Source organism: Coregonus clupeaformis, chromosome 28 (assembly GCF_020615455.1).
Source record: "Coregonus clupeaformis isolate EN_2021a chromosome 28, ASM2061545v1, whole genome shotgun sequence".
Taxonomy (NCBI): Eukaryota; Metazoa; Chordata; class Actinopteri; order Salmoniformes; family Salmonidae; genus Coregonus; species Coregonus clupeaformis.
Genome location: NC_059219.1, coordinates 5,768,471 through 5,795,761, shown reverse-complemented (window position 1 = coordinate 5,795,761; position 27,291 = coordinate 5,768,471). Strand labels below are relative to the sequence as shown.

At 46.3% G+C, this 27,291-nt stretch overlaps 1 protein-coding gene across 1 annotated transcript; it reads left to right on the top strand.

Moving 5' to 3' along the window:
• Positions 1 to 714: 714 nt before the first annotated feature.
• LOC121543757 (zymogen granule membrane protein 16-like) lies at positions 715 to 27,291 on the top strand. Its single transcript, XM_045208303.1, has 4 exons — positions 715 to 809; positions 930 to 1,005; positions 26,342 to 26,487; positions 26,754 to 27,291. Exons 1-4 carry the CDS (start codon positions 715 to 717, stop codon positions 27,088 to 27,090), a joined length of 654 nt encoding a protein of 217 aa, XP_045064238.1. The 3' UTR covers positions 27,091 to 27,291.

The window sequence follows — 27,291 nt, the reverse complement described above, 5'->3', positions numbered from 1 at the left end:
TACAGGAGGGTATCTCTCCAGGAACAGGACTGGAGAGCCCTGGTGTAAACGTACAGGAGGGTAGCTCTCCAGGAACAGCATAGGATAGCCCTGGTGTAAACCTACAGGAGGGTAGCTCACCAGGAAAAGGGTTGGAAAACCCTGGTGTAAACAGGAGGATACCTCTAAATGAACAGGGATGGAGAGCCCTGCATTAGAATATGTCAAAATAGTGACAATGCAGTTGTATGTCACAAAGCACAGGAATATATCACTGATAATGATGATAGTAAGAAATTATCTTCACAGCCCAAAGCCAGTACAACTCTTACTTGGCTGCTGCAGGCCGGGAGAGTGGAAATCCTTACTGGTCTGAGGGACAGGAGCGTTTCATGGCTGTCAGGGTGTGGGAGATCTAGAACAGCTACATCACTGGGTAATGATTATCAGTGTTTATCACAAACATGCCATACTGTAGATACATGTTACAATGGGTCTTAGTAAGATGTTCAGAAAGAAAGAGATCTAGAACTGCTACATCACTGGGTAATGAATATCAGTGTTCATCACAAACATGCCATACTGTAGATACATGTTACAATGGGTCTTACTAAGATGTTCAGAAATAAACTAATTCCCCCTCCTCCTCTTCCTCTTCCTCTTCACCCTCCTCCTTCCTTCTCCTTCCTCCTCCTCCCCCGCCTACTCCACCTGGTCCTCCTCAGTTTCCAGTTCATGTATGGTTACGCCTGGAACCGTGTTTATGGCCGCAAATATGCCAACGGGGAGGAAGAGATGGAGCTGTTTGATGGAGAGGCCATCTTCCAGATGTCTGGAAAGTTCCATAGCAGCAACTACGTCCGCCAGGTGTTCTTTGCTACCAGTAGAGGGCGCTTCCTCCAGGCTGGAACCCCACACTGAGAATCCTTCAACTTCTACCCCACCCACAGTGACAGTGAGCTGCTGCTGCTCAGCGGATGCTTCGATGGCAACGGCATCACCTCCATGGAGGCCCACTGGGGAATGGTGCAGGATCCATACCAAACCATGCAGGGCCACGGAAACAACACTACTTCTTAACCTTTTGGTTCAATGATGTTGAATAAATGTTATGAAGGTTTTTATGAATTATGCTGCAATACTCATACATTATGTGATGGCTGGTTTCATAAAGGTGTATTGAATGCCTAATAATATGTAAGACCCCTTCAAATAAAGTATTACCAATGGCAAAGTCTAAGTATTCAAATACTTCTCTGTTGTCATGAGAGCATCAGGAACTACTGCATTTCTCCATCTTCCACGTCAATTGAAATTTAGAGGAAAGTTTTTTAGAGGAAACTTCACTGGTACAGTAGATGGGTTGGGCTAAAACCTCAAATCAGCTTGTTTCCCTATGATTAAACAGCTGATAGCTGCTTTACCGAGGAGCAGTTTTATTTACTATGGTTGTGTGATATTTGGTTGTCTCACCTAGCTACCTTAAGATGAATGCACTAACTGTTAGTCGCTCTGGATAAGACTATGTTTGTGTTGTAACAGACTGCAGCAAACTTCAGACAATAATGGAGACAGAACATTTAGAATCTCATCTAGCCCTCTAGAATGAAACTGAAATACCTGTACTGAAACACATCTTCTACAATAAAATAGGTATTTGAGCCAATGAACTAACTACCCTATTAATGACCCGATCCACATGTAGTCACAACTAAAGATGGCAAGACTGACTGATTCTAAAATATAATAATTTAAATTCTAATAAAAATGTTCCTGTGTACCTACATTCTCCAGGAGACAAATGAAAACTATGGCATACAATCACATGACTGTATCTTGCTCTCTGTGCCTAATGCCTGTACAGAGCTGGGTAAAACAGTGTCCAGTTGTCTGGCCCCTCCCACTTGGAATTAGCTACAATAGGACTTTAAATTACAGGACCTCGTCTCTTTGAATGACTTTGAAACTAGGGTAAAAACTATGGTGAACAATGAAGTGGGGGGGGCTGTCAATGTGATGACCCCTACCTGTAGATGCACTACACCCCTCCAAAGCATCTTGTCTGCTCAATGTGTATATTGATGTTTTTATATTGTTGTGTTTTGTGTTTTTATGTTGTCAGTGTGTCTTTTTTATGAAACTTTATGTGCTGCTATTTTGGCCAGGTCTGTTTTGAACGTTTTTATTTTATTAAAAAAATACATTTTATCTAATTTGGTCAAATACAGGTAAAAATAATGATATAACGTCTTTTTATACAGTATTTGTTAATGTCTTTAAACTCATGAGCTGTATGTGGGAGAGAGGATAAGGACACACCATATGTTATTTATGTCACTGGTGGGTGCCAGAAGGTCTGCGTGCCAAGATAGCTTGGGGGCCACTTGTGCTAATCTTAGAAGGAGTACGTGATGGAATATCCTGGCTAGGGTGCCACACGATACCATGTAGGGGGATCCTATTGTAGGAGATGAGTGACACTCAATACTGGTTGGCAACTGTTGGATGGAAGTAGCTCGGAAAGCATTATATAAACTGAGAGGTTTTCTATGTAAGTCATTCGGATGACAATAGGCTATGCTCGTACCGCTTGTCATACAAATCTGTACTGTAAATATTAAATAACTATGAATCAACTCTCCATCTATATCAGTGTTGATGTGGATGCGGTTGAGGAGTCAGACGCAGGACGCATAGGCTGAGTCAAACAAGACTTTACTAACTGTATAAACAATACAAAATAAAGGACCTCAAAACAAGGAGGCGAGCGACAACGCAACACAGTGCGTCACAATAAACAAAGTCCAGAGTACTGCACAGGTGACACCAACGGACAGGCGGAAAATAACACACAAACTAACGACAACAACACCTGAAACTTATAGGGCACATAATCAGACACAAACGGACACAGGTGTAACAGAGAGACCCAACCAAACGAACATCGAAACATACAACGGTGGCAGCTAGTACTCCGGGGACGACGAACGCCGAAGCCTGCCCGAGCAAGGAGGAGGAGCAGTCTCGGCAGAATTCGTGACAATCTAAGTGTTCAACTATTCTCTTACATCCTGAAGTACTCGAAACCAGAGAAACTCGTTGTGTCAGACATAGCGTTTTCCTTGATGGCTAAAAAGCTCAATTTTAGTCTCATCTGACCAGAGTACCTTTTTCCATATGTTTGGGGAGTCTCCCACATGCCTTTTGGCGAATACCAAACGTGTTTGCTTATTTTTTTTTTTAAGCAATGGCTTTTTTTCTGGCCACTCTTCCGTAAAGCCCAGCTCTGTGGAGTGTACGGTTTAAAGTGGTCCTATGGACAGATACTGTGGAGCTTTGCAGCTCCTTCAGGGTTATCTTTGGTCTCTTGTTACCTCTCTGATTAATGCCCTCCTTGCCTGGTCCGTGAGTTTTGGTGGGCAGCCCTCTCTTGACAAGTTTGTTGTGGAGCCATATTCTTTTAATTTTTAAATAATGGATTTAATGGTGCTCCGTGGGATGTTCAAAGTTTCGGATATATTGTTATAACCCAACCCTGATTTGTACTTCAACTTTGTCGCTGACCTGTTTGGAGAGCTCCTTGGTCTTCATGGTGCTGCTTGCTTGGTGGTGCCCCTTGCTTAGTGGTGTTGCAGACTCTGGGGCCTTTCAGAACAGGTGTATATATACTGAGATCATGTGACAGATCATGTGACACTTAGATTGCACACAGGTGGACTTTATTTAACTAATTATGTGTCTTCTGAAGGTAATTGGTTGCACCAGATCTTATTTAGGGGCTTCATAGCAAAGGTGGTGAATACATATGCACGCACCACTTTTCCGTTATTAATTTTTTTGAATTTTTTGAAACAAGTTCTTTTTTTATTTCACTTCCCCAATTTGGACTATTTTGTGTATGTCCATTACATGAAATCCAAATAAAAATCAATTTAAATTACAGGTTGTAATGCAACAAAATGGAAAAAACGCCCAGGGGGATGAATACTTTTGCAAGGCACTGTACTGCAAATTGAGAAATGATGTGACTAAACTTAACAAAAAGAAGAAGAAACTGTATTATGAAGTCAAGATCAATGATATAAAGAATGATGTAAAAAAAACTTTGGAGTACTTTAAATGAAATTGTGGGCAGAAACACAAATTCAACTCCTTCTTTCATCGAATCAGATGGCTTATTCATCACAAAACCATTTGATGTTGCCAATTGATGACTTTATTGACAAATGATTACTTTATTGGCAAAGTGGGCAAATTTAGGCAGGAAATGCCAACAACAAACAGTGAGCCATTGTACTAATGTATAAAAAAAAACATGTAATGAAAGAAAAGCATTGCAAGTTTGAATTTTGTCAAGTTAGTGTGGGAGAGGTGGGAAAAGTATTGTTATCGATAAATAATGACAAACCTCCTGGCATTGACAACTTAGATGGAAAGCTACTGAGAATGGTAGCTGACTCTAGCCAATCCTATCTGTCATATCTTTAGAGAGCCTAGAGGAAAGTCTTTGTCCTCAGGCCTGGAGGGAAGCCAAAGTCATTCCCCTACCCAAGAGTGGTAAAGCGGCCTTTACTGGCTCTAAAAGCAGACCTATCAGCTTGCTGCCAGCTCTTAGCAAACTTTTGGAAAACATTGTATTTGACCAAATACAATGCTACTTCTCTGTAAACAAATTATCAACAGACTTCCAGCATGCTTATAGAGAAGGGCACTCAACATGTACTGCACTGACACAAATGACTGATGATTGGTTTAAAGAAATTGATGATAAGAATATTTTGGGTACTGTACTATTAGATTTCAGTGCAACCTTTGATATTATTAACCATAACCTGTTGTTGAAGAAACGTATGTGTTATGGCTTTTCAACCTCTGCCATATCGTGGATTCAGAGCTATCTATCTAATAGAACTCAGAGGGTTTTCTTTAAAGGAAGCTTCTCTTATGTCAAACATGTAAAGTGGTGTGTACCACAGGGCAGCTCTCTAGGCCCTCTACTCTTTTCTATTTTTACCAATGACCTGCCACTGGCATTAAACAAAGCATGTGTGTCCATGTATGCTGATGATTCAACCATATACGCATCAGCAACCACAGCTAATGAAGTCACTGAAACCCTTAACAAAGAGTTGCAGTCTGTTTTGGAATGGGTGGCCAGTAATAAACTGGTCCTGAACATCTCTAAAACTAATTGTATTTGGTACAAATCATTCCCTAAATTCTAGACCTCAGCTGAATCTGGTAATGAATTGTATTGTCACACCCTGATCTGTTTCACCTGTCTTTGTGATTATCTCCACCCCCCTCCAGGTGTCGCCCATCTTCCCCATTATCCCCAGTCTATTTATACCTGTGTTATCTGTTTGTCTGTTGCCAGTTTGTTTTGTCCGTCAAGCCTACCAGCGTTTTCCCCCTTGCTCCTGTCTTTTCTAAAGTTCCTGTTTTCTAGTTTTCACGGTTTTGACCATTCTGCCTGCCCTGACCCTGAGCCTGCCTGCCGTTCTGTACCTTTTCCCACCACACTGGATTACTGACCTCTGCCTGCCCTGACCCTGAGACTGCTTGCCGTTCTGTACATTTTGGACTCTGATCTGGATTACTGACCTCTGCCTGCCCTTGACCTGTCGTTTTGCCTGCCCTCTGTTCTAGTAATAAAATGTTGTTACTTCGACACTGTCTGCATCTGGGTCTTCTCTAAAACGTGATAGGTGTGGCTGTTGAACAAGTTGAGGAAACTAAATTACTTGGTGTTACCTTAGATTGTAAACTGTCATGGTCAAAATATGTAGATTCATTGGTTGTAAAGATGGGGAGAGGTCTGTCCGTAATAAAGAGATGCTCTGCTTTTTTGACACCACACTCCACAAAGGGTGGTCCTCTGTAGCTCAGCTGGTAGAGCACGGCGCTTGTAACGCCAAGGTAGTGGGTTCGATCCCCGGGACCACCCATACACAAAAAAATTGATGCACGCATGACTGTAAGTCGCTTTGGATAAAAGCGTCTGCTAAATGGCATATTATATTATTATATTATATTTTTATTTATATTATATTATTATATTATATTATTATTACAAAGCAAGTCCTGCAGGCTCTAGTTTTATCTTATCTTGATTATTGTCTAGTCATATTGTCAAGTATTCCAAGGAAAGACCTAGTTAAGCTGCAGCTGGTCCAGAACAGAGCAACACATCTTGCTCTTCATTGTAATCAGAGGGCTAATATTAATAATATGCATGCCAGTCTCTCTTGGCTAAGAGTTGAGGAAAGACTGACTTCTTGTTTTTATAAGAAACATTCATGTGTTGAATATTCCAAATTGTTTGCATAGTCAACTTACACACAGCACCGACACACACACTTACCCTACCAGACAATCCACCAGGGGTCTTTTCACAGTCCCCAGGTCCAGAACAAATTCAAGGAAACATACAATATTATACAGTGCATGGAAGTCCCTTCCATCTTATATAGCGCAAGTAAACAGCAAACCTGGTTTAAAAAAACAAATATAGCAACACCTCACGGCACAACGCCTCTCCCCCATGTGACCTACTTGTTGTGTATATGTACTGACATGTATGTGTAACTGATAGATGCACACACACACTACGTGTTAATGTTTTTAAATGTATGTTAAGTATTTTGTCTGTAATGTCTTTTTTGTTATTGTCAGAAGGTGCTGTTTGTAGATGTGGTGCAGGAAATCAAGCGCAGGACGCAGAAGCTCAGTCCAACAGACTTTAGTGAACAAACACTCCAAAATGATCCAAAAAGAGCCAAGAGGCCAGCGATTACGCGCACAGGCGTAAACCACACACTAAAATAATTACGCGCACAACAAGTGCGAAAACTTCTCCAAAACAGAGGAGGAACGAAACACAGTCAAAGAGACAGTAAGCGAAATCACACATGCCACATGACAAACAAAACGAGAACTTATAGGACACACTAATGAACGCTAAACGATAACAGGTGTACAACATAAAGACAAAACCAAACGAACATCGAAACATACAACAGTGGCAGCTAGTACTCCGGGGACGACGACCGCCGAAGCCTGCCCGAGCAAGTAAGAGAGGCAGCCTCGGCCGAAACCATGACAGTACCCCCCCCCCCCTTGACGCGCGGCTCCAGCCGTGCGCCGACCCCGGCCTCGGGGACGACCAGGAGGACGCGGAGCAGGGAGCATCGGGTGACTATGATGAAACTCCGCCAGGAGAGACGGGTCCAAAATGTCCCTCCTCGGCACCAAGCACCGTTCCTCCGGGCCATACCCCTCCCACTCCACAAGATATTGGAGACCCCCCATCCGACGTCTCGAGTCCAAGATGGACCGAACGGTGTACGCCGGAGCCCCCTCAATGTCCAATGGGGGCGGAGGAGTCTCTCTGATCTCATCTTCCTGGAGTGGACCAGCTACCACCGGCCTGAGAAGAGACACATGGAACGAGGGGTTAATACGATAATCACTAGGCAGTTGTAACCTGTAACACACCTCGTTCAACCTTCTCAGGACTTTAAACGGCCCCACAAACCGCCGACCCAGTTTCCGGCAGGGCAGGCGGAGGGGCAGGTTTCTGGTAGAGAGCCAGACTCGATCACCAGGTGCGTACACCGGCCCCTCACTGCGGTGGAGATCGGCGCTCGCTTTCTGATGACGGATGGCCCGCTGCAGGTGGACGTGAGCAGCGTTCCACGTCTCCTCCGAGCGCCGCACCCACTCATCCACCGCAGGAGCCTCGATCTGGCTCTGCTGCCATGGTGCCAGAACCGGCTGGTAACCTAACACACATTGGAAAGGGGTTAGGTTGGTTGAGGAGTGGCGGAGAGAGTTCTGGGCCATTTCTGCCCAGGGCACATACCTCGCCCACTCCTCCGGCCGGCCCTGGCAATAAGATCTAAGAAACCTACCCACATCCTGGTTAACACGTTCCACCTGCCCATTACTCTCCGGATGGTAACCCGAGGTCAGGCTCACCGAGACCCCCAAACGCTCCATAAACGCCCTCCTCCAGACTCTGGAGATGAACTGGGGACCTCGATCAGACACAATATCCTCGGGTACCCCGTAGTGCCGAAAAACGTGGGTGAATAGAGCTTCGGCGGTCTGTAGGGCAGTGGGAAGACCCGGCATTGGGAGCAGACGACAGGCCTTAGAGAACCGATCCACAACGACCAGTATAGTAGTATTCCCCTGCGAGGTGGGAAGGTCTGTGACAAAGTCCACCGAGAGGTGAGACCATGGTCGTTGTGGAACGGGCAGGGGTTGTAACTTACCCCTAGGCAGATGTCTAGGCGCCTTACACTGGGCGCACACCGAGCAGGAGGATACATAAACCCTCACATCCCTGGCTAACGTTGGCCACCAGTACTTAGCGCTAAGGCAGTGCACTGTCCGGCCAATACCACGATGTCCAGAGGAGGGTGATGTGTGAGCCCAATAAATTAATCGATCCCGAACCTCGAGCGGAACGTACATCCGACACTCCGGGAACTGTGGAGGACTAGGGTCGGTACGCAACGCCCGCTCGATTTCAGCATCGACCTCCCACACTACCGGTGCCACCAGACAAGACTCCGGCAGGATGGGGGTGGGCTCAACGGACCTCTCCTCAGTGTCATACCGCCGAGACAGCGCGTCTGCCTTACCGTTCTGGGACCCAGGGATGTACGTGATCTTAAATACGAACCGGGCTAAAAACATGTTCCACTGCGCCTGGCGAGGGTTCAGTCTCCTAGCCTCCCGGATGTACTCCAGGTTACGGTGGTCAGTCAAAATGAGAAAGGGTGTTGAGCCCCCTCAAGCCAATGCCTCCACACCTTTAGGGCCTGTACCACGGCTAACAGCTCCCTGTCCCCTACGTCATAATTTCGCTCCGCCGGGCTGAGCTTTTTGGAGTAAAAAGCACAGGGGCGGAGTTTAGGTGGCGTGTCGGACCGTTGCGAAAGTATGGCCCCTATACCGGCCTCGGACGCGTCAACCTCGACCTGAAATGGTAAAGCAGGATCCGGATGCGCCAGCACCGGAGCCGAAGTAAACAGGTCCTTCAGTTTCCCAAAAGCCCTGTCTGCCTCTGCTGACCACTGCAAACGCACCGGACCCCCTTCAACAGAGACGTTATGGGAGCTGCCACCTGTCCAAAACCCCAGATAAACCTCCGGTAGTAATTTGCAAACCACAAAAACTGCTTCACCTCTTTTACAGTGGTTGGAGTTTGCCAATTACGCACGGCTGACACCCAGTCAACCTCCATCCTCACCCCTGACGCAGACAACTGATAACCCAAAAAGGAGATCGACTCCTGGAAAAACAGACATTTCTCTGCCTTGACATACAGGTCGTGCTCCAACAGCCTCCTCAACACTCGGCGCACCAGGGCTACATGCTCGGCTCGGGTAGAAGAGTACACAAGAATGTCATCAATGTACACGACCACCCCCTGTCCCTGCATGTCCCTGAAGATCTCATCCACGAAGGATTGGAAGACTGAAGGAGCGTTCATCAACCCGTATGGTATGACGAGATACTCGTAATGACCTGAGGTGGTACTAAATGCTGTCTTCCATTCATCGCCCCCTCTAATGCGCACCAAGTTGTATGCGCTCCTGAGATCTAGTTTTGTGAAGAAACGCGCCCTGTGCAATGATTCCGTCATAGTCGCAATCAGAGGGAGTGGATAACTGTATTTCACCGTGATCTGATTGAGACTACGGTAATCAATGCACGGGCGTAATCCTCCATCCTTTTTCTTCACAAAAAATAAGCTTGACGACGCAGGGGAAGTGGATGGCCGTATGTATCCTTGTCTCAGAGATTCGTCTATGTAAGTCTCCATAGCTCTCTTCTCCTCCTGAGACAGAGGATACACATGGCTCCGTGGGAGTGCTGCTCCTGCCTCGAGGTCTATCGCACAATCTCCCTGCCTATGAGGAGGCAACTGCGTCGCCCTCGATTTACTGAACACGATCGCCAAATCCTCATACTCAGGGGGAATGTGCAGTGCGGGCACCTGGTTTGGACTCTCCACCGAGGTCGCCCCCACGGAAACACCTAGACATCGCCCCACACACTGGGCAGACCACTCCATAAGAGCCCTCTCTTGCCACGAAATGGAAGGATTATGGGTACTCAACCAGGGAATTCCCAGCACCACCGGATACGCAGGAGAGTCGATCAGATATAGCTGGATCGTCTCCTCATGACCCCCCTGCGTACACATCCTAAGTGGCGCTGTGACCTCCCTGATTAACCCCGATCCCAACGGACGGCTATCTAGGGCATGCACGGGGAATGGGACGTCAACCAGAAGAAGGGGAATCCCTAATTCTACACAAAATTTACGATCAACAAAATTCCCAGCTGCGCCTGAATCTACTAGCGCCTTATGCTGGGAATGAGGTGCAACCTATGGAAATCGCACAGGTATACAGAAGTGCACAACAGAGAGCTCTGGGTAAGTGGGACGCCTACTCACCTGGAAGGACTCCCCAGTGCGGGGCCTGCCGTCTTCTCCCCTAGGAGACCCTCCCCAGCACCTGGCCGCGGTGTGTCCTCCACGACCACAGTTGGTGCAAGGGACGGCCCCCCTCGTGCTCTGACCCCTCCTCTCTCTAGCGCCAGCACCCCCGAGCTCCATCGGGGTCGGCTCGGAGGTGCTGGAGGGTGGAATGGACGAACCCCACTCGGGACGTCCGCGGGTGGCCAGCAGGGTGTCCAGCCGGATGGACATGTCCACCAACTGGTCGAACGTGAGGTTGGTATCCCTGCAGGCCAGCTCACGACGGACGTCCTCCCGTAGACTACAACGGTAGTGATCTATGAGGGCCCGCTCATTCCACCCTGCATCCGCCGCTAGAGTTCGGAATTCCAACGCGAACTCCTGGGCGCTCCTCCTCCCCTGCCGGAGGGAGAATAGACGCTCCCCCGCCGCTTTCCCCTCAGGTGGATGGTCAAACACGGCCCTGAAGCGGCGGGAGAACTCCGAGTATGTGATCGTGGAGGCGTCTATCCTCCTCAGCTCGGCGTTGGCCCATTCCAACGCTTTGCCGGTGAGACAGGAGATGAGGGCGGAGACGCTCTCGTGCCCCGAGGGCGCCGGGTGTACGGTGGCCAGGTATAGTTCCACCTGCAGGAGGAACCCCTGACATCCGGCAGCGTTGCCCTCATACGCCCTCGGGAGCGAGAGCCGAATCCCCCCGGGTTCCGGAGCTTGAATGGGCGGACTGGCCGATGGTGAGGGCAAGGTAGGTGGAGCTGCGGGTGCCCCTCTGTTCTCCCATCGTTGCAGGGTGTTTATCACGTCCTGAAGGGCGGTCCCGATCCGAAGGATCTGGTCGTTCTGCTCGCGGACGCGCTCCTCCAGTGACTCAGGTGCGGCTGCGGCTCCTGTTGATTCCATGATGATGTGTGATTCTGTCAGAAGGTGCTGTGTGTAGATGTGGTGCAGGAAATCAAGCGCAGGACGCAGAAGCTCAGTCCAACAGACTTTAGTGAACAAACACTCCAAAATGATCCAAAAAGAGCCAAGAGGCCAGCGATTACGCGCAGAGGCGTAAACCACACACGAAAATAATTACGCGCACAACAAGTGCGAAAACTTCTCCAAAACAGAGGAGGAACGAAACACAGTCAAAGAGACAGTAAGCGAAATCACACATGCCACATGACAAACAAAACGAGAACTTATAGGACACACTAATGAACGCTAAACGATAACAGGTGTACAACATAAAGACAAAACCAAACGAACATCGAAACATACAACGGTGGCAGCTAGTACTCCGGGGACGACGACCGCCGAAGCCTGCCCGAGCAAGGAAGAGAGGCAGCCTCGGCTGAAACCGTGACAGATATATATCGGACCCCAGTAAGACTAGCTGTCGCCATTGCCGTCGGCTAATGGGTATCCGAATAAATCAAATCAAATCAAATCTTTCAATTTCAAACGCTCTAATACGCAGAACTTCTGCTATACCGATTTAATCTGATTGGCTGACAGCTGTGGTATATCAGACCATATACCACGGGTATGACAAAACATAGATTTTGACTGCTCTAATTACTTTGGTAGCCAGTTCATAATAGCAATAAGGCACCTTGGGGGTTTGTGATATAGGGCCACTATACCACGGCTAAGGGCTGTGTCCAGGGAATTCGCGTTGCGTCGTGCATAAAAACAGCCTTTAGCCATGGTATTTTGGCCATATACCACGGCTAAGGGCTGTTTTTATGCACGTTGCAATGCGAATTCCCTGGACCATATACCACACCCCCTCGGGCCTTATTGCTTAATTATACTGTACATCATATTTTTTTTTACATTTATTAGCTCAGCTGGAAAGTTGAAAGCTTCCAAAGTTTTGAATAAACAAAGCCATTTAAGGCGGTCAAAAGCCTTTTCGGAATCAACAGCCTTTATTGATAAATCTATATCTTGTTTTTTAGCGTATTGTATTAAACTGAAACATCTACCGTACTTATATTTGTTTGTAAGTGCCTATTTTTCATAAACCCTGTTTGATTAATATGTATCAAGTCTTGTAAGACTTTTGCCATTACAGTGAGGGAAAAAAGTATTTGATCCCCTGCTGATTTTGTACGTTTGCCCACTGACAAAGAAATTATCAGTCTATAATTTTAATGGTAGGTTTATTTGAACAGTGAGAGACATAATAACAACAAAAAAATCTAGAAAAACACATGACAAAAATGTTATAAATTGATTTGTATTTTAATGAGGGAAATAAGTATTTGACCCCCTCTCAATCAGAAAGATTTCTGGCTCCCAGGTGTCTTATTTACAGGTAACGAGCTGAGATTAGGAGCACACTCTTAAAGGGAGTGCTCCTAATCTCAGCTTGTTACCTGTATAAAAGACACCTGTCAACAGAAGCAATCAATCAATCAGATTCCAAACTCTCCACCATGGCCAAGACCAAAGAGCTCTCCAAGGATGTCAGGGACAAGATTGTAGACCTACACAAGGCTAGAATGGGCTACAAGACCATAACACGGCCAAGGCAACAAAGGAGTGGCTCAAGAAGAAGCACATTAAGGTCCTGGAGGGGCCTAGCAAGTCTCCAGACCTTAATCCCATAGAAAATCTGTGGAGGGAGCTGAAGGTTCGAGCTGCCAAACGTCAGCCTCGAAACCTTAATGACTTGGAGAAGATCTGCAAAGAGGAGTGGGACAAAATCCCTCCTGAGATGTGTGCAAACCTGGTGGCAAACTACAAGAAACGTCTGACCTCTGTGATTGCCAACAAGGGTTTTGCCACCAAGTACTAAGTCATGTTTTGCAGAGGGGTCAAATACTTATTTCCCTCATTAAAATGCAAATCAATTTATAACATTTTTGACATGCGTTTTTCTGGATTTTTTGTTTGTTATTCTGTCTCTCACTGTTCAAATAAACCTACCATTAAAATTATAGACTGATCATGTCTTTGTCAGTGGGCAAACATACAAAATCAGCAGGCGATCAAATACTTATTTCCCTCACTGTATATTGCTTATGAGCTTTGTTAATATTTTACTGTCACAAAACTTATGGGTCTGTAATCATCAGGGAACTCTACAGATTTTCCTGTTTTTAATATAATTGAAATAACTGTGTGATACATGGAACTAGGAAGCACTGAATTGAGTGTCATGTGTGTTGTCATTTGTGTAAATAGGGGCATTACCTTGTCCCAAAGAGTTCAATAGAATTCTATAGGAAAGCCGTCCATTCCTGGTGCTTTTCTCCACATGAATGTTTTAACAGTATCTAATATTTATTTTTGGGTGATCTCTGTTTTTAATGATTATTTTGTGTCTGCTGATAATTGCTTCAGGGTTGTTGAGTCTAAAAAGGCTGTAGGATCAGTCCAACTTTTAGAAGCTTTTAAAATGGCCAATAATCACTTTGTTGTTTCTAATTAACACACAGTGTATCTTTATCTTTTAAAATTACAACTGGTTTGGCGTGTATTCATTTTGTGAGGGCTACAAGATGTTTACCAGATTTATTTGCCATTAAGTAGTATGCTTTATTTGAGTTTAACCTGTAGTTGTTGACTCTCTTCAAAAGTAAAATATCATATTCCTGCTTTCTTTTCTTCTTTAGCTTGTAAAGTTTTTTATGGGCTTTTAATAAGATAGTGATTATATTTATTTTTTCTTTCATTTTCATTTCTAACTCAGATGTAACTTTTGCAGAGTATTTAACTTTTGTCCTCTATGTCTGCATTTGTAATGGTAAAATAAATTTTTCATTCATGTGTTTAAAAAGTTTGGATCTTGAAGATGTTCATTCTCCATATTCTGTCGCTAAGTGTATTCTGTTGGTGTAATTAAGCACGATACCGGTGAATGTTCCGATATCACTATGTCATGGATTTTTGAACCCAGTCAATTGTTGAGTGGATTTTTGAAATAATTTTTTGTTGTTTTCAATTCTTGAATAGCTTTTCTAACTTGGAGAAAAAAAAGAGTAGGCTTTTAAAGTAGGGAATAGTAATCTTCAGGTGTCTTGTAAATCATTTGTAGAGATTACATTTTTCAGGCTCTTTGGAGGCTCCATGAATTTGCCTTTTTGATTGCTACGTCTGTCAATCTTATATAATGTATGATTTAGGTCGCCTGCTAAAATAACAGTTCCTGTCTGGATTTGATCTAATAGCTTTAATTATATCTAAAAACACCAGATTTGCCCCTGGTGGGATATTCAATGGCATATGGAAATGTTTGAAGATGGTCATACCATGGATCATTTAGCTATTTGATTTTGAATTTTAGGACACCCTTATAATAATAATAAAAAAATGGATATTGAAAAAAAAATATTAAATATTGAATTTGGCCTTTACTCCTATAGCCCATAGAAACGCATTGAATGACACATTCATAAATGGCAAAAAATACAGTCAAAAAATGAATCATAAGGAATAAGGTTTTGAAGTGTCTGTCCTATATCTACGAGATATAAGAAAGCTCGGGAAATAAATGTACATCTTTTTACACATATTTAAATAGTTTGTAGGCTAAACCGTTCGGACGCTACACACGATTTTGTGAGAAAAACGATTTTCAGGATGGTTTTTTTTACTCATCTACCAATAGGTGCTCTTCTTTGCGAGGCATTGGAAAACCTCCCTGGTCTTTGTGGTTGAATCTGTGCTTGCAATTCACTGCTCGACTGAGGGACCTTAGAGATAATTGTATGTGTGGGGTACAGAGATGAGGTAGTCATTCAAAAATCATGTTAAACACTATTATTGCACACAGAGTCAGTCCATGCAACTTACTATATTACTTGTTAAGCAAACTTATTTAGGCTTGCCATAACTTATTGACTCAAGACATTTCAGCTTTTCATTTTTAATTAATTTGTAAACATTTCTAAAAACATCATTCCACTTTGATATTATGAGGTATTGTGTGTAGGCCAGTGACAAAAATCTCAACGTAATCCATTTTAAATTTAGGCTGTAACACACCAAAATGGTGGAAAAGTCAAGGGGTGTGAATACTTTCTGAAGGCATTGTATTTCCTTGTAATATTTCCTTGACACTTCCTCCCAAAGTAGCCTTGACCAATTAGAAAACAACAGGGGCGGACTGGGACAAGAATTTGGCCCTGGCATTTTATCTACAATAGGCCACATCATACACACACACCCCATCCCCACACATACACCCTGACCCTACACACCGTACTTACACACAGGCACTGGTGCTGACATGTAACACTGGCAGTACAATATAGTGTTTCTTAACCATTTCTGTGCCAGTGACTTACAAGACATGGTCCTCCTCCTCTTTCTTAACCATCTGATGATTAAAACAAATACAATATGAAAACCCCACTGGAGATACAACTCACCACTATAACTGGGCCTCTGCTCTAGCCATTTGGTTAGCCTCCCTGTTGTGCTGTCTGTCTGTCTCAGCATCTTCTCTGCTGTCACTCAGTGCTTCTTCTTGTTCTCTGTCTGTCTGTCTGTCTGTCTGTCTGCTTAAGCCTTATACATTATAAAAGCCAAGCTAACGACTTCGGCTATATTGTAAATCACGTGTTCCCCTGAATGAACATCTACCCTAAGTGTTACTATTGCAGAGCTCCAGACTAACATTCTCCTCTGGTGTCACTTGTGGTACAACATTTTACAGTTGGGGGCACAAGCCCCGTGTAATCATCTTATGAAGTCATTCTTAATAATAGTGCTTTATTAAGAAGTATAAATAATACACTACTGAGGTTTCAAGAAATAAGTTGTTCATCTAACATGTCCAAGCAGGAATGCATGATTCCAGATATTTTGATGTGCAACCTAATCATGAATTTTGGGTTGAAAATAGACTATAGTTCTTATATTTTACTGTCAAAATAGGACTCCAGAATGTCCAGATTTTGTTGTTTTGTTCAATAGAGATGAATTACATACATCTTTATGTGAACTAACTACTGTACACTAAACAAAAAATATAAACACAACATGTAAAGTGTTGGTCCCATGTTTCATGAGCTGAAATAAAAGATCCCAGAAATGTTCCATATGCACAAAAAGTGTATTTCTCTAAAATGTTGTGCACAAATTTTGTCAGTGTTGCTGTAGGTGGGTGTGGTGGTGGAATCAGGCGCAGGACGCAGAAAGTAAGTCCAAAAGACTTTAGTGGATGCACAAACACAAGCACGAATAAATGCCCTGAGGCGAGAACTCCGCACGCAGGCGAAAACAAAACGGGCGCACTAAACAGGTGCGACAAAACACTCCAACACAATGGAGAACAGCTCAACCGAGCAAACATGTATACGTACTAGCAAAACGCACTACAGTGAAAACAATCACACACAACACTTGACAAACACAACGAGAACTTATAGGACACTAATGACACTAAACGATAACAGGTGTACAATACCAGACCAGACCAAACGAACATAGAAACATACAACGGTGGCAGCTAGTATTCCGGTGACGACGAACGCCGAAGCCCGCCCGAGCAAGGAAGAGAGGCAGCCTTGGCCGAAACCGTGACAGTACCCCCCCCCCTTGACTTGCGGCTCCAGACGTGCGCCGACTCCGGCCTCGGGGACGACCAGGAGGACGCGGAGCAGGGTGCGTCGGGTGACCACGATGGAATTCCATCAGGAGAGACGGGTCCAAAATGTCTCTCCTCGGCACCCAGCACCGTTCCTCCGGGCCGTACCCCTCCCACTCCACTAGATATTGGAGACCCCCCATCCGACGTCTCGAATCCAAGATGGACCGCACGGAGTACGCCGGTGCCCCCTCGATGTCCAATGGGGGCGGAGGAGTCTCCCTGATCTCATTTTCTTGGAGTGGGCCAGCTACCACCGGCCTGAGAAGAGACACATGGAACGAGGGGTTAATACTTTTATACTCAACAGGTAGTTGTAATCTGTAACACACCTCGTTCAATCTTCTCAGGACTTTAAATGGCCCTACAAACCGCCGACCCAGTTTCCGACAGGGCAGGCGGAGGGGCAGGTTTCTGGTAGAGAGCCAGACTCGATCACCAGGTGCGTACACCGGTCCCTCACTGCGGTGGAGATCGGCGCTCGCCTTTTGACGACGGAGGGCCCGCTGCAGGTGGACGTGTGCAGCGTTCCATGTCTCCTCCGAGCGCCGCACCCACTCATCCACCGCAGGAGCCTCGATCTGGCTCTGCTGCCAAGGTGCCAGAACCGGCTGGTAACCTAACACACATTGGAAAGGGGTTAGGTTAGTGGAGGAATGGCGTAGGGAATTCTGGGCCATTTCGGCCCAGGGAACGTACCTTGCCCACTCCTCCGGGCCGGTCCTGGCAGTATGTTCTAAGAAACCTACCCACATCCTGGTTCACACGTTCCACCTGCCCATTACTCTCCGGGTGGTAACTCGAGGTGAGGCTCACCGAGACCCCCAACCGCTCCATAAAAGCTCTCCAGACTCTGGAGGTAAATTGGGGACCTCGATCAGACACAATATCCTCGGGTACCCCGTAGTGCCGGAACACATGGTTGAATAGCGCTTTGGCGGTCTGCAGGGCAGTAGGAAGGCCCGGCATAGGGAGCAAACGACAGGCCTTAGAGAACCGGTCCACAACGACCAGTATAGTGGTATTCCCCTGTGAAGGAGGAAGGTCAGTGATGAAATCCACAGAGAGGTGAGACCATGGTCGTTGTGGAACGGGCAGAGGTAGTAACTTACCCCTAGGCAGATGTCTAGGCGCCTGACACTGGGCGCACACCGAGCAGGAGGAAACATAAACCCTCACATCCCTCGCCAACGTGGGCCACCAGTACTTAGCACTAAGACAGTGCACTGTCCGGCCGATACCAGGGTGTCCAGAGGAGGGTGACGTGTGAGCCCAATAGATCAATCGATCCCGAACCTCGAGCGGAACGTACTTCCGACCCTCCGGGCATTGAGGTGGACTAGGGTCGGTGCGTAACGCCCGCTCGAGTTCAGCATCGACCTCCCACACTACCGGTGCCACCAGACAAGACTCCGGCAGTATGGGAGTGGGTTCCACGGACCTCTCCTCCGTGTCATACCGCCGAAACAGTGCGTCTGCCTTACCGTTCTGTGACCCAGGGATGTACGTGATCTTAAATATGAACCGGGTCAAAAACATATTCCACCGCGCCTGGCAAGGTTTCAGTCTCCTCGCTGCCCGGATGTACTCCAGGTTACGGTGGTCCGTCAAAATGAGGAAAGGGTGTTGAGCCCCCTCAAGCCAGTGCCTCCACACCTTTAGGGCCTGTACCACGGCTAACAGCTCCCTGTCCCCTACGTCATAATTTCGCTCCGCCGGACTGAGCTTCTTGGAATAAAAAGCACAGGGGCTGAGTTTAGGTGGCGCGCCGGACCGTTGCGAAAGCACGGCTCCTATACCGGCCTCTGATGCGTCCACCTCTACCTGAAATGGTAAAGAGGGATCCGGATGCGCCAGCACCAGGGCCGAGGTAAACAGGTCCTTCAGCCTCCCAAACGCCCTGTCCGCCTCGGCTGACCACTGCAGACGCACCGGACCCCCCTTCAAAAGAGACGTTATGGGAGCTGCCACCTGTCCAAAACCCCGGATAAACCTCAGGTAGTAATTCGCAAACCCCAAAAACTGCTGCACCTCCTTCACAGTGGTTGGCGTTTGCAAATTACGCACGGCTGACACCCGGTCTACCTCCATCTTCACCCCTGACGCAGACAACTGATAACGCAAAAAGGAGACCGACTCCTGGAAAAACAGACACTTCTCTGCCTTGACATACAGGTCGTGCTCCAACAGCCTCCGCAACACTCGGCGCACCAGGGCCACATGCTCGACTCGGGTAGACGAGTACACGAGAATGTCATCTATGTACACGACCACCCCCCTGCCCCTGCATGTCCCTGAAGATCTCATCCACGAATGATTGGAAAACTGAAGGAGCGTTCATCAACCCGTATGGCATGACAAGATACTCGTAATGGCCCGAGGTGGTACTAAAGGCTGTCTTCCATTCATCGCCCCCCCTAATGCGCACCAAGTTGTACGCGCTCCTGAGATCTAATTTAGTGAAGAAACGCGCCCCGTGCAATGACTCCGTCATGGTCGCAATCAGCAGGAGTGGATAACTGTACTTCACCGTGATCTGATTGAGACCACGGTAGTCAATGCACGGGCGTAACCCTCCATCCTTTTTCTTCACAAAAAAGAAACTTGAGGACGCAGGGGAAGTGGAGGGCCGTATGTATCCTTGTCCCAGAGATTCGTCTATGTAAGTCTCCATAGCTCTCTTCTCCTCCTGAGACAGAGGATACACATGGCTCCGTGGGAGCGCAGCTCCTGCCTGGAGGTCTATCGCACAATCTCCCTGCCTATGGGGAGGCAACTGCGTCGCCCTCGACTTACTGAACACAATAGCCAAATCCCCATACTCAGGGGGAACGTGCAATGCGGGCACCTGGTTTGGACTCTCCACCGAGGTAGCCCCTACGGAAACGCCTAAACATCGACCCACACACTGAGAAGACCACTCCATCAGAGCCCTCTCCTGCCACGAAATTAGACGGGTTATGGGTACTCAACCAGGGCATGCCCAGCACCACCGGATACGCAGGCGAGTCGATCAGAAATAGCTGGATCATCTCCTGATGACCCCCTGCGCACACATCCTAAGTGGCGCCGTGACCTCCCTGATCAAGCCCGCACCCAACGGACGGCTATCTAGGGCATGAACGGGAAGGGGACGTCAACAGGGAGAAGGGGAATCCCTAAGGCTAAACAAAATCTCTTATCAACAAAATTCCCAGCCGCGCCTGAATCTACCAGCGCCTTATGCTGGGAATGAGGTGCGACCTGTGGAAAACGCACAGGTATACAGAAGTGCGCAACAGAGAGCTCTGGGTGAGTGGGGCGCCTACTCACCTGGAAGGGCTCCCCAGTGCGGGGCCTGTCGTCTTCTCCCCTAGGAGGCCATCCCCAGCACCTAGCCGCGGTTTGTGATTCTGTCAGTGTTGCTGTAGGTGGGTGTGGTGGTGGAATCAGGCGCAGGACGCAGAAAGTAAGTCCAAAATACTTTAGTGGATGCACAAACACAAGCACGAATAAATGCCCTGAGGCGAGAACTCCGCACGCAGGCGAAAACAAAACGGGCGCACTAAACAGGTGCGACAAACACTCCAACACAATGGAGAACAGCTCAACCGAGCAAACATGTATACGTACTAGCAAAACGCACGACAGTGAAAACAATCACACACAACACTTGACAAACACAACGAAAACTTATAGGACACTAATGACACTAAACGATAACAGGTGTACAATACCAGACCAGACCAAACGAACACAGAAACATACAACGGTGGCAGCTAGTATTCCGGAGACGACGAACGCCGAAGCCCGCCCGAGCAAGGAAGAGAGGCAGCCTCAGCCGAAACCGTGACAAATTTGTTTACATCCCTGTTAGTGAGCATTTCTCCTTTGCCAAGATAATCAATCCATGCAACAGGTATGGCATATCAAGAAGCTGATTAAACAGCATGATCATTATACAGATACACCTTGCGCTGGGGACAATAAAAGGCCACTCTAAAATGTGCAGTTTTGTCACACAACACAATGTCACTGATGTCTGAAGTTTTGAGGGAGCGTGCAATTGGCATGCTAAATGCAGGATTGTCCACCAGAGCTGTTGCCAGATAATTTAATGTTAATTTCTCTAGATAATTTGGCAGTACGTCCAACCGGCCTCACAACCACAGACCACTTTGCTGATTTAAACGTTGTGAACAGAGTGCACATGGTGGCGGTGGGGTTATGGTATGGGCAGGCATAAGTTATGGACAACAAACACAATTGCATTTTATCAATGGCAATTTGAATGTGCAGAGAGACCGTGATGAGATCCTGAGGCCCATTGTCATGCTGTTCATCCGCCGCCTTCACCTCATGTTTCAGCATGATAATGCACTGCCCCATGTCACAAGGATCTGTACACAATTCCTGGAAGCTGGAAATGCACCAGTTCTTCCATGGCCTGCATACTCACCAGACATGTCACCCACTGATTATGTTTGGGATGCTCCGGATCAACATGTACCACAGCGTGTTCCAGTTCCCGCCAAAATTCAGCAACTCCGCACAGCCATTGCAAAGGAGTGGGACAACATTCCACAGCCCACAATCAACAGCCTGATAAACTCTGTCACATCAGATACTGACTGGTTTTCTGATCCACACCCCTACTCTCTTTTAAAGGTATCCGTGACCAACAGATGCATATCTGTATTCCCAGTCATGTGAAATCCATAGATTAGGGCCTAATTTATTTATTTCAATTGACTGATTTCTTTATATGAACTGTAACTCAGTAAAATCTTTGTAATTGTTGCATGATGCATTTTATAGTGAGTTACTAAAGGTGTTCTTTGGCATGCTCCTTCCGTTTATAGCTGATGGAATGTTCAGCATGTATAAATGCAGTTCTAAGAGGAAGCAGTAGACTAGAAGGACCTGGCAGAGACAGAGAGATAAGAAGCTCTCACAGGTTTTCACACAGATCTCAAGATATCACTGTGGGTGTGTACACAACTAACTAAATAGAAAACGTTCACTTTAACTCATGATACTGGTGTGGGAAATGTTATGACGTTAATACTCATCATCTCTTGGTACATGGGCACAAACACTTTGGCCCTATTGCCTCTAAATGTAAATTTAATTTATCTGACATCATTTTTATTTGACAGTAGCTTAGCACTACAAGAGAGATTGTAGTAAACAAGAGTAGGTTCAACTTTTTAAAGATGTTTTATAACATTTCACGTTCAAGAATGGTTTGTTTGTTAAGTCACATTTCACAATTCAAAAAAGTTTATTTTCTTGACAGGTAAAATGCCTAACTTGTATGAAAAACATTATTAACAAACTTATTTCAAGTTTAACCATTTGAAGTGAAATGGAGTGAAAGTGAAACTGAGTGAAATGAAAGGTCATATGTAATGATTCCTATCTTTGGCAGAATATTCTCAATCCTGTTTGTCACCACAGGAGGTTGGTGGCACCTTAATTGGGGAGGATGGGCTCGTGGTAATGTCTGGAGCCGAATTACTGGAATGGTATCAAATACAACAAACACATGATTTCCATGTGTTAGATGCCATTCCAGTTGCTCCATTCCAGCCATTACTGTGAGCTGTCCTCCCCTCAGCAGCCTCCACTGTTTATCAGTGTTCTTGGCCAGCTAGTTGGCAATGCGTGAGTAAAAAAAAAAAAAATTGGAATAATAATTAAATAATTAAATAATAGCTTTTGTGCTTTCACCAACTACTAACTTGTCTTTTTCAGTTAGACTTAGGAGTTCTTCTTTGAGATAACCTCTGATGCATTGCAGAATGTACTTTAGTAAATTAATCTGCACTTTATTCATAATGTAAAGATCTTTCAGAAATGTGTTGGTAAAATTAAAATGATGTATATATAAATATGTATTATTAATATAGTAAATATAGAAAACATATTGCCCATGTTATTTTAGCCATCAAAGACCCGTTCTCGTATTCAAATCAAATCAAATCAAATTGTATTGGTCACATGCGCCGAATACAACAGGTGCAGACATTACAGTGAAATGCTTACTTACAGCCCTTAACCAACAGTGCATTTATTTTAAACAAAAAAAGTTAGAATAAAACAACAACAAAAAAGTGTTGAGAAAAAAAGAGCAGAAGTAAAAATAAAGTGACAGTAGGGAGGCTATATATACAATAGAATAAAGTGACAGTAGGGAGGCTATATATACAGGGGGGTACCGTTGCATAGTCAATGTGCGGGGGCACCGGCTAGTTGAGGTAGTTGAGGTAATATGTACATGTGGGTAGAGTTAAAGTGACTATGCATAAATACTTAACAGAGTAGCAGCAGCGTAAAAAGTATGGGGTGGGGGGCAGTGCAAATAGTCCGGGTAGCCATGATTAGCTGTTCAGGAGTCTTATGGCTTGGGGGTAGAAGCTGTTGAGAAGTCTTTTGGACCTAGACTTGGCACTCCGGTACCGCTTGCCGTGCGGTAGCAGAGAGAACAGTCTATGACTAGGGTGACTGGAGTCTTTGACAATTTTGAGGGCCTTCCTCTGACACCGCCTGGTATAGAGGTCCTGGATGGCAGGGAGCTTTGCCCCTGTGATGTACTGGGCCGTACGCACTACCCTCTGTAGTGCCTTGCGGTCAGAGGCCAAGCAGTTGCCATACCAGGCGGTGATGCAACCAGTCAGGATGCTCTCGATGGTGCAGCTGTAGAATTTTTTGAGGATCTGAGGACCCATGCCAAATCTTTTTAGTCTCCTGAGGGGGAATAGGCTTTGTCGTGCCCTCTTCACGACTGTCTTGGTGTGTTTGGACCATGATAGTTCGTTGGTGATGTGGACACCAAGGAACTTGAAGCTCTCAACCTGTTCCACTACAGCCCCGTCGATGAGAATGGGGGCGTGCTCAGTCCTCTTTTTTTTCCTGTAGTCCACAATCATCTCCTTTGTCTTGGTCACGTTGAGGGAGAGGTTGTTGTCCTGGCACCACACGGCCAGATCTCTGACCTCCTCCCTATAGGCTGTCTCATCGTTGTCGGTGATCAGGCCTACCACTGTTGTGTCGTCGGCAAACTTAATGATGGTGTTGGAGTCGTGCCTGGCCATGCAGTCATGGGTGAACAGAGAGTACAGGAGGGGACTGAGCACGCACCCCTGAGGGGCCCCCGTGTTGAGGATCAGTGTGGCAGATGTGTTGTTACCTACCCTTACCACCTGGGGCGGCCCGTCAGGAAGTCCAGGATCCAGTTGCAGAGGGAGGTGTTTAGTCCCAGGATCCTTAGCTTAGTGATGAGCTTTGAGGGCACTATGGTGTTGAATGCTGAGCTGTAGTCAATGAATAGCATTCTCACGTAGGTGTTCCTCTTGTCCAGGTGGGAAAGGGCAGTGTGGAGTGCGATAGAGATTGCATCATCTGTGGATCTGTTGGGGCGGTATGCAAATTGGAGTGGGTCTAGGGTTTCTGGGATTATGCTGTTGATGTGAGCCATGACCAGTCTTTCAAAGCACTTCATGGCTACAGACGTCAGTGCCACGGGTCGGTAGTCATTTAGGCAGGTTATCTTAGAGTTCTTGGGCACGGGGACTATGGTGGTCTGCTTGAAACATGTTGGTATTACAGACTCAGTCAGGGACATGTTGAAAATGTCAGTGAAGACACTTGCCAGTTGGTCAGCACATGCTCGGAGTACACGTCCTGGTAATCCGTCTGGCCCTGCGGCCTTGTGAATGTTGACCTGCTTAAAAGTCTTACTCACATCGGCTACGGAGAGCGTGATCACATAGTCGTCCGGAACAGCTGGTGCTCTCATGCATGCTTCAGTGTTGCTTGCCTCGAAGCGAGCATAGAAGTGGTTTAGCTCGTCTGGTAGGCTTGTGTCACTGGGCAGCTCGCGGCTGTGCTTCCCTTTGTAGTCTGTAATAGTTTTCAAGCCCTGCCACATCCGACGAGCGTCAGAGCCAGTGTAGTATGATTCAATCTTAGACCTGTATTGACTCTTTGCCTGTTTGATGGTTCGTCGGAGGTCATAGCGGGATTTCTTATAAGCGTCCGGGTTAGAGTCCCGTTCCTTGAAAGCGGCAGCTCTACCCTTTAGCTCAGTGCGGATGTTTCCTGTAATCCATGGCTTCTGGTTGGGGGTATGTACGTACGGTCACTGTGGGGACGACATCATCGATGCACTTATTGATGAAGCCAGTGACTGATGTGGTGTACTCCTCAATGCTGTCTGAAGAATCCCGGAACATGTTCCAGTCTGTGCTAGCAAAACAGTCCTGTAGCTTAGCATCTGCGTCATCTGACCACTTTTTTATTAGCCGAATCACTGGTGCTTCCTGCTTCAGTTTTTGCTTATAAGCAGGAATCAGGAGGATAGAGTTATGGTCAGATTTGCCAAATGGAGGGCGAGGGAGAGCTTTGTATGCGTCTCTGTGTGTGGAGTAAAGGTGGTCTAGAGTTTTTTCCCCTCTGGTTGCACATTTAACATGCTGGTAGAAATTAGGTAGAACGGATTTAAGTTTCCCTGCATTAAAGTCCCCTGCTACTAGGAGGGCTGCATCTGGATGAGCGTTTTCCTGTTGATTAATGGCCTTGTACAACTCATTCAGTGCAATCTTAATGCCAGCATTGGTTTGTGGTGGTAAATAGACAGCTATGAAAAATATAGATGAAAACTCTCTTGGTAAATAGTGTGGTCTGCAGCTTATCATAAGATACTCTACCTCAGGCGAGCAAAACCTTGAGACTTCCTTAGTATTTGATTTGGTGCACCAGCTGTTGTTTACAAATATACAGAGACCGCCACCCCTCGTCTTACCCGAGTCTGCCGTTCTGTCCTGCCGATGTAGCGTATAGCCTGCTAGCTGAATGTTATCATTGTCGTCGTTCAGCCACGACTCCGTGAAACATAAGATATTACAGTTTTTAATGTCCCGTTGGTAGGATAACCGTTATCTTAAATCGTCCATTTTATTCTCCAAAGCTTGAACGTTGGCTAATAGGATTGATGGGAGAGGCAGTTTACTCGTTCGCCGTCGGATCCTTACAAGGCACCCCCGACCTACGTCCACGATATCTCCGTCTCTTCCTCACGCGAATGACGGGGATCTGGGCCTTGTCGGGAGTCTGTAGAATATCCTTCGCGAACGCCTCGTTGAAGAAAAAGTGTTCGTCCAACGCGAGGTGAGTAATCGCTGTCCTGATATCCAGAAGCTCTCTTTGGTTATAAGAGACGATGGCAGAAACATTATGTACAAAATAAATTACAAATAACGCGGAAAAACACACATAATAGTACAATTGGTTAGAGGGCTGCTTCCTCTGCGGTGGGTCTGGGCACTGGCACCCCATTTGCCTCCTCCGGTGAGGGACGCATCACAGCGGTCAGAGTGTGGGAGAACAACAACTACTACTACTACTACTACTACTACAACAACAACGCCTACATCAACGGGTGAGCAGACCCTGACCCATGAACAGACACCACCGACTCAGTCCAACTACACTACCCAACAGACACACTCTTTCTTTCTTTCTTTCTGTATGTATTTATTGTGTTTATTACATATTCAGTACATGACAAAACAATAGTGTTATCGTATCTAACCCAGAGTACAATGGAAAATGTCAGTCCTTGATATTCTCTGACGCTACTTGCTCTCTCGGTCTGAATGTGCCTTATCAAAACACAACCAACGTGAAAAGCTTCCTCTGTTTTAGGTTCCAGCTGAGATACAGCAACACCTGGTCTCCTGTGTTCGGTCGCGAAGTGGGTGAAAAGCAGGAGATGGAGCTGTTTAAGGATGAGGCCATCGTCGAGGTGTCTGGGAAGTACAACCGTGGAGACTACATCTGCTACCTGGTGTTCACCACCAACACGGGGCGCACTCTGGCGGCCGGCCTGCCTAACCAAGTCTCCTTCAACTTCTACCCAGCCAACAAGGGCAATGAGCTGAGGATGCTCAGCGGTCGCTTCAACTGTGCCGGGATCACTTCCATCGGAGCCCACTGGGGATTGGTGTACACGGAAGAGGCTGGAAACAGTACCTCCTCTTAATCGAAAAAAAAATTAAGTATGTCTTGCTCTTTGGGATGGTTTCCCGGATACAGATTAAGCCTAGTCCTGGACTAGTTACTTTCAATGGAGATTCTCCATTCAGCATGCTTTTTAGTCCAGGAGTAAACTTAATCTGGGTCCAGGAAACTGACCCTATATGTTTTGGACGGATGTTTGACATAGACGCTGACATGACTGTTT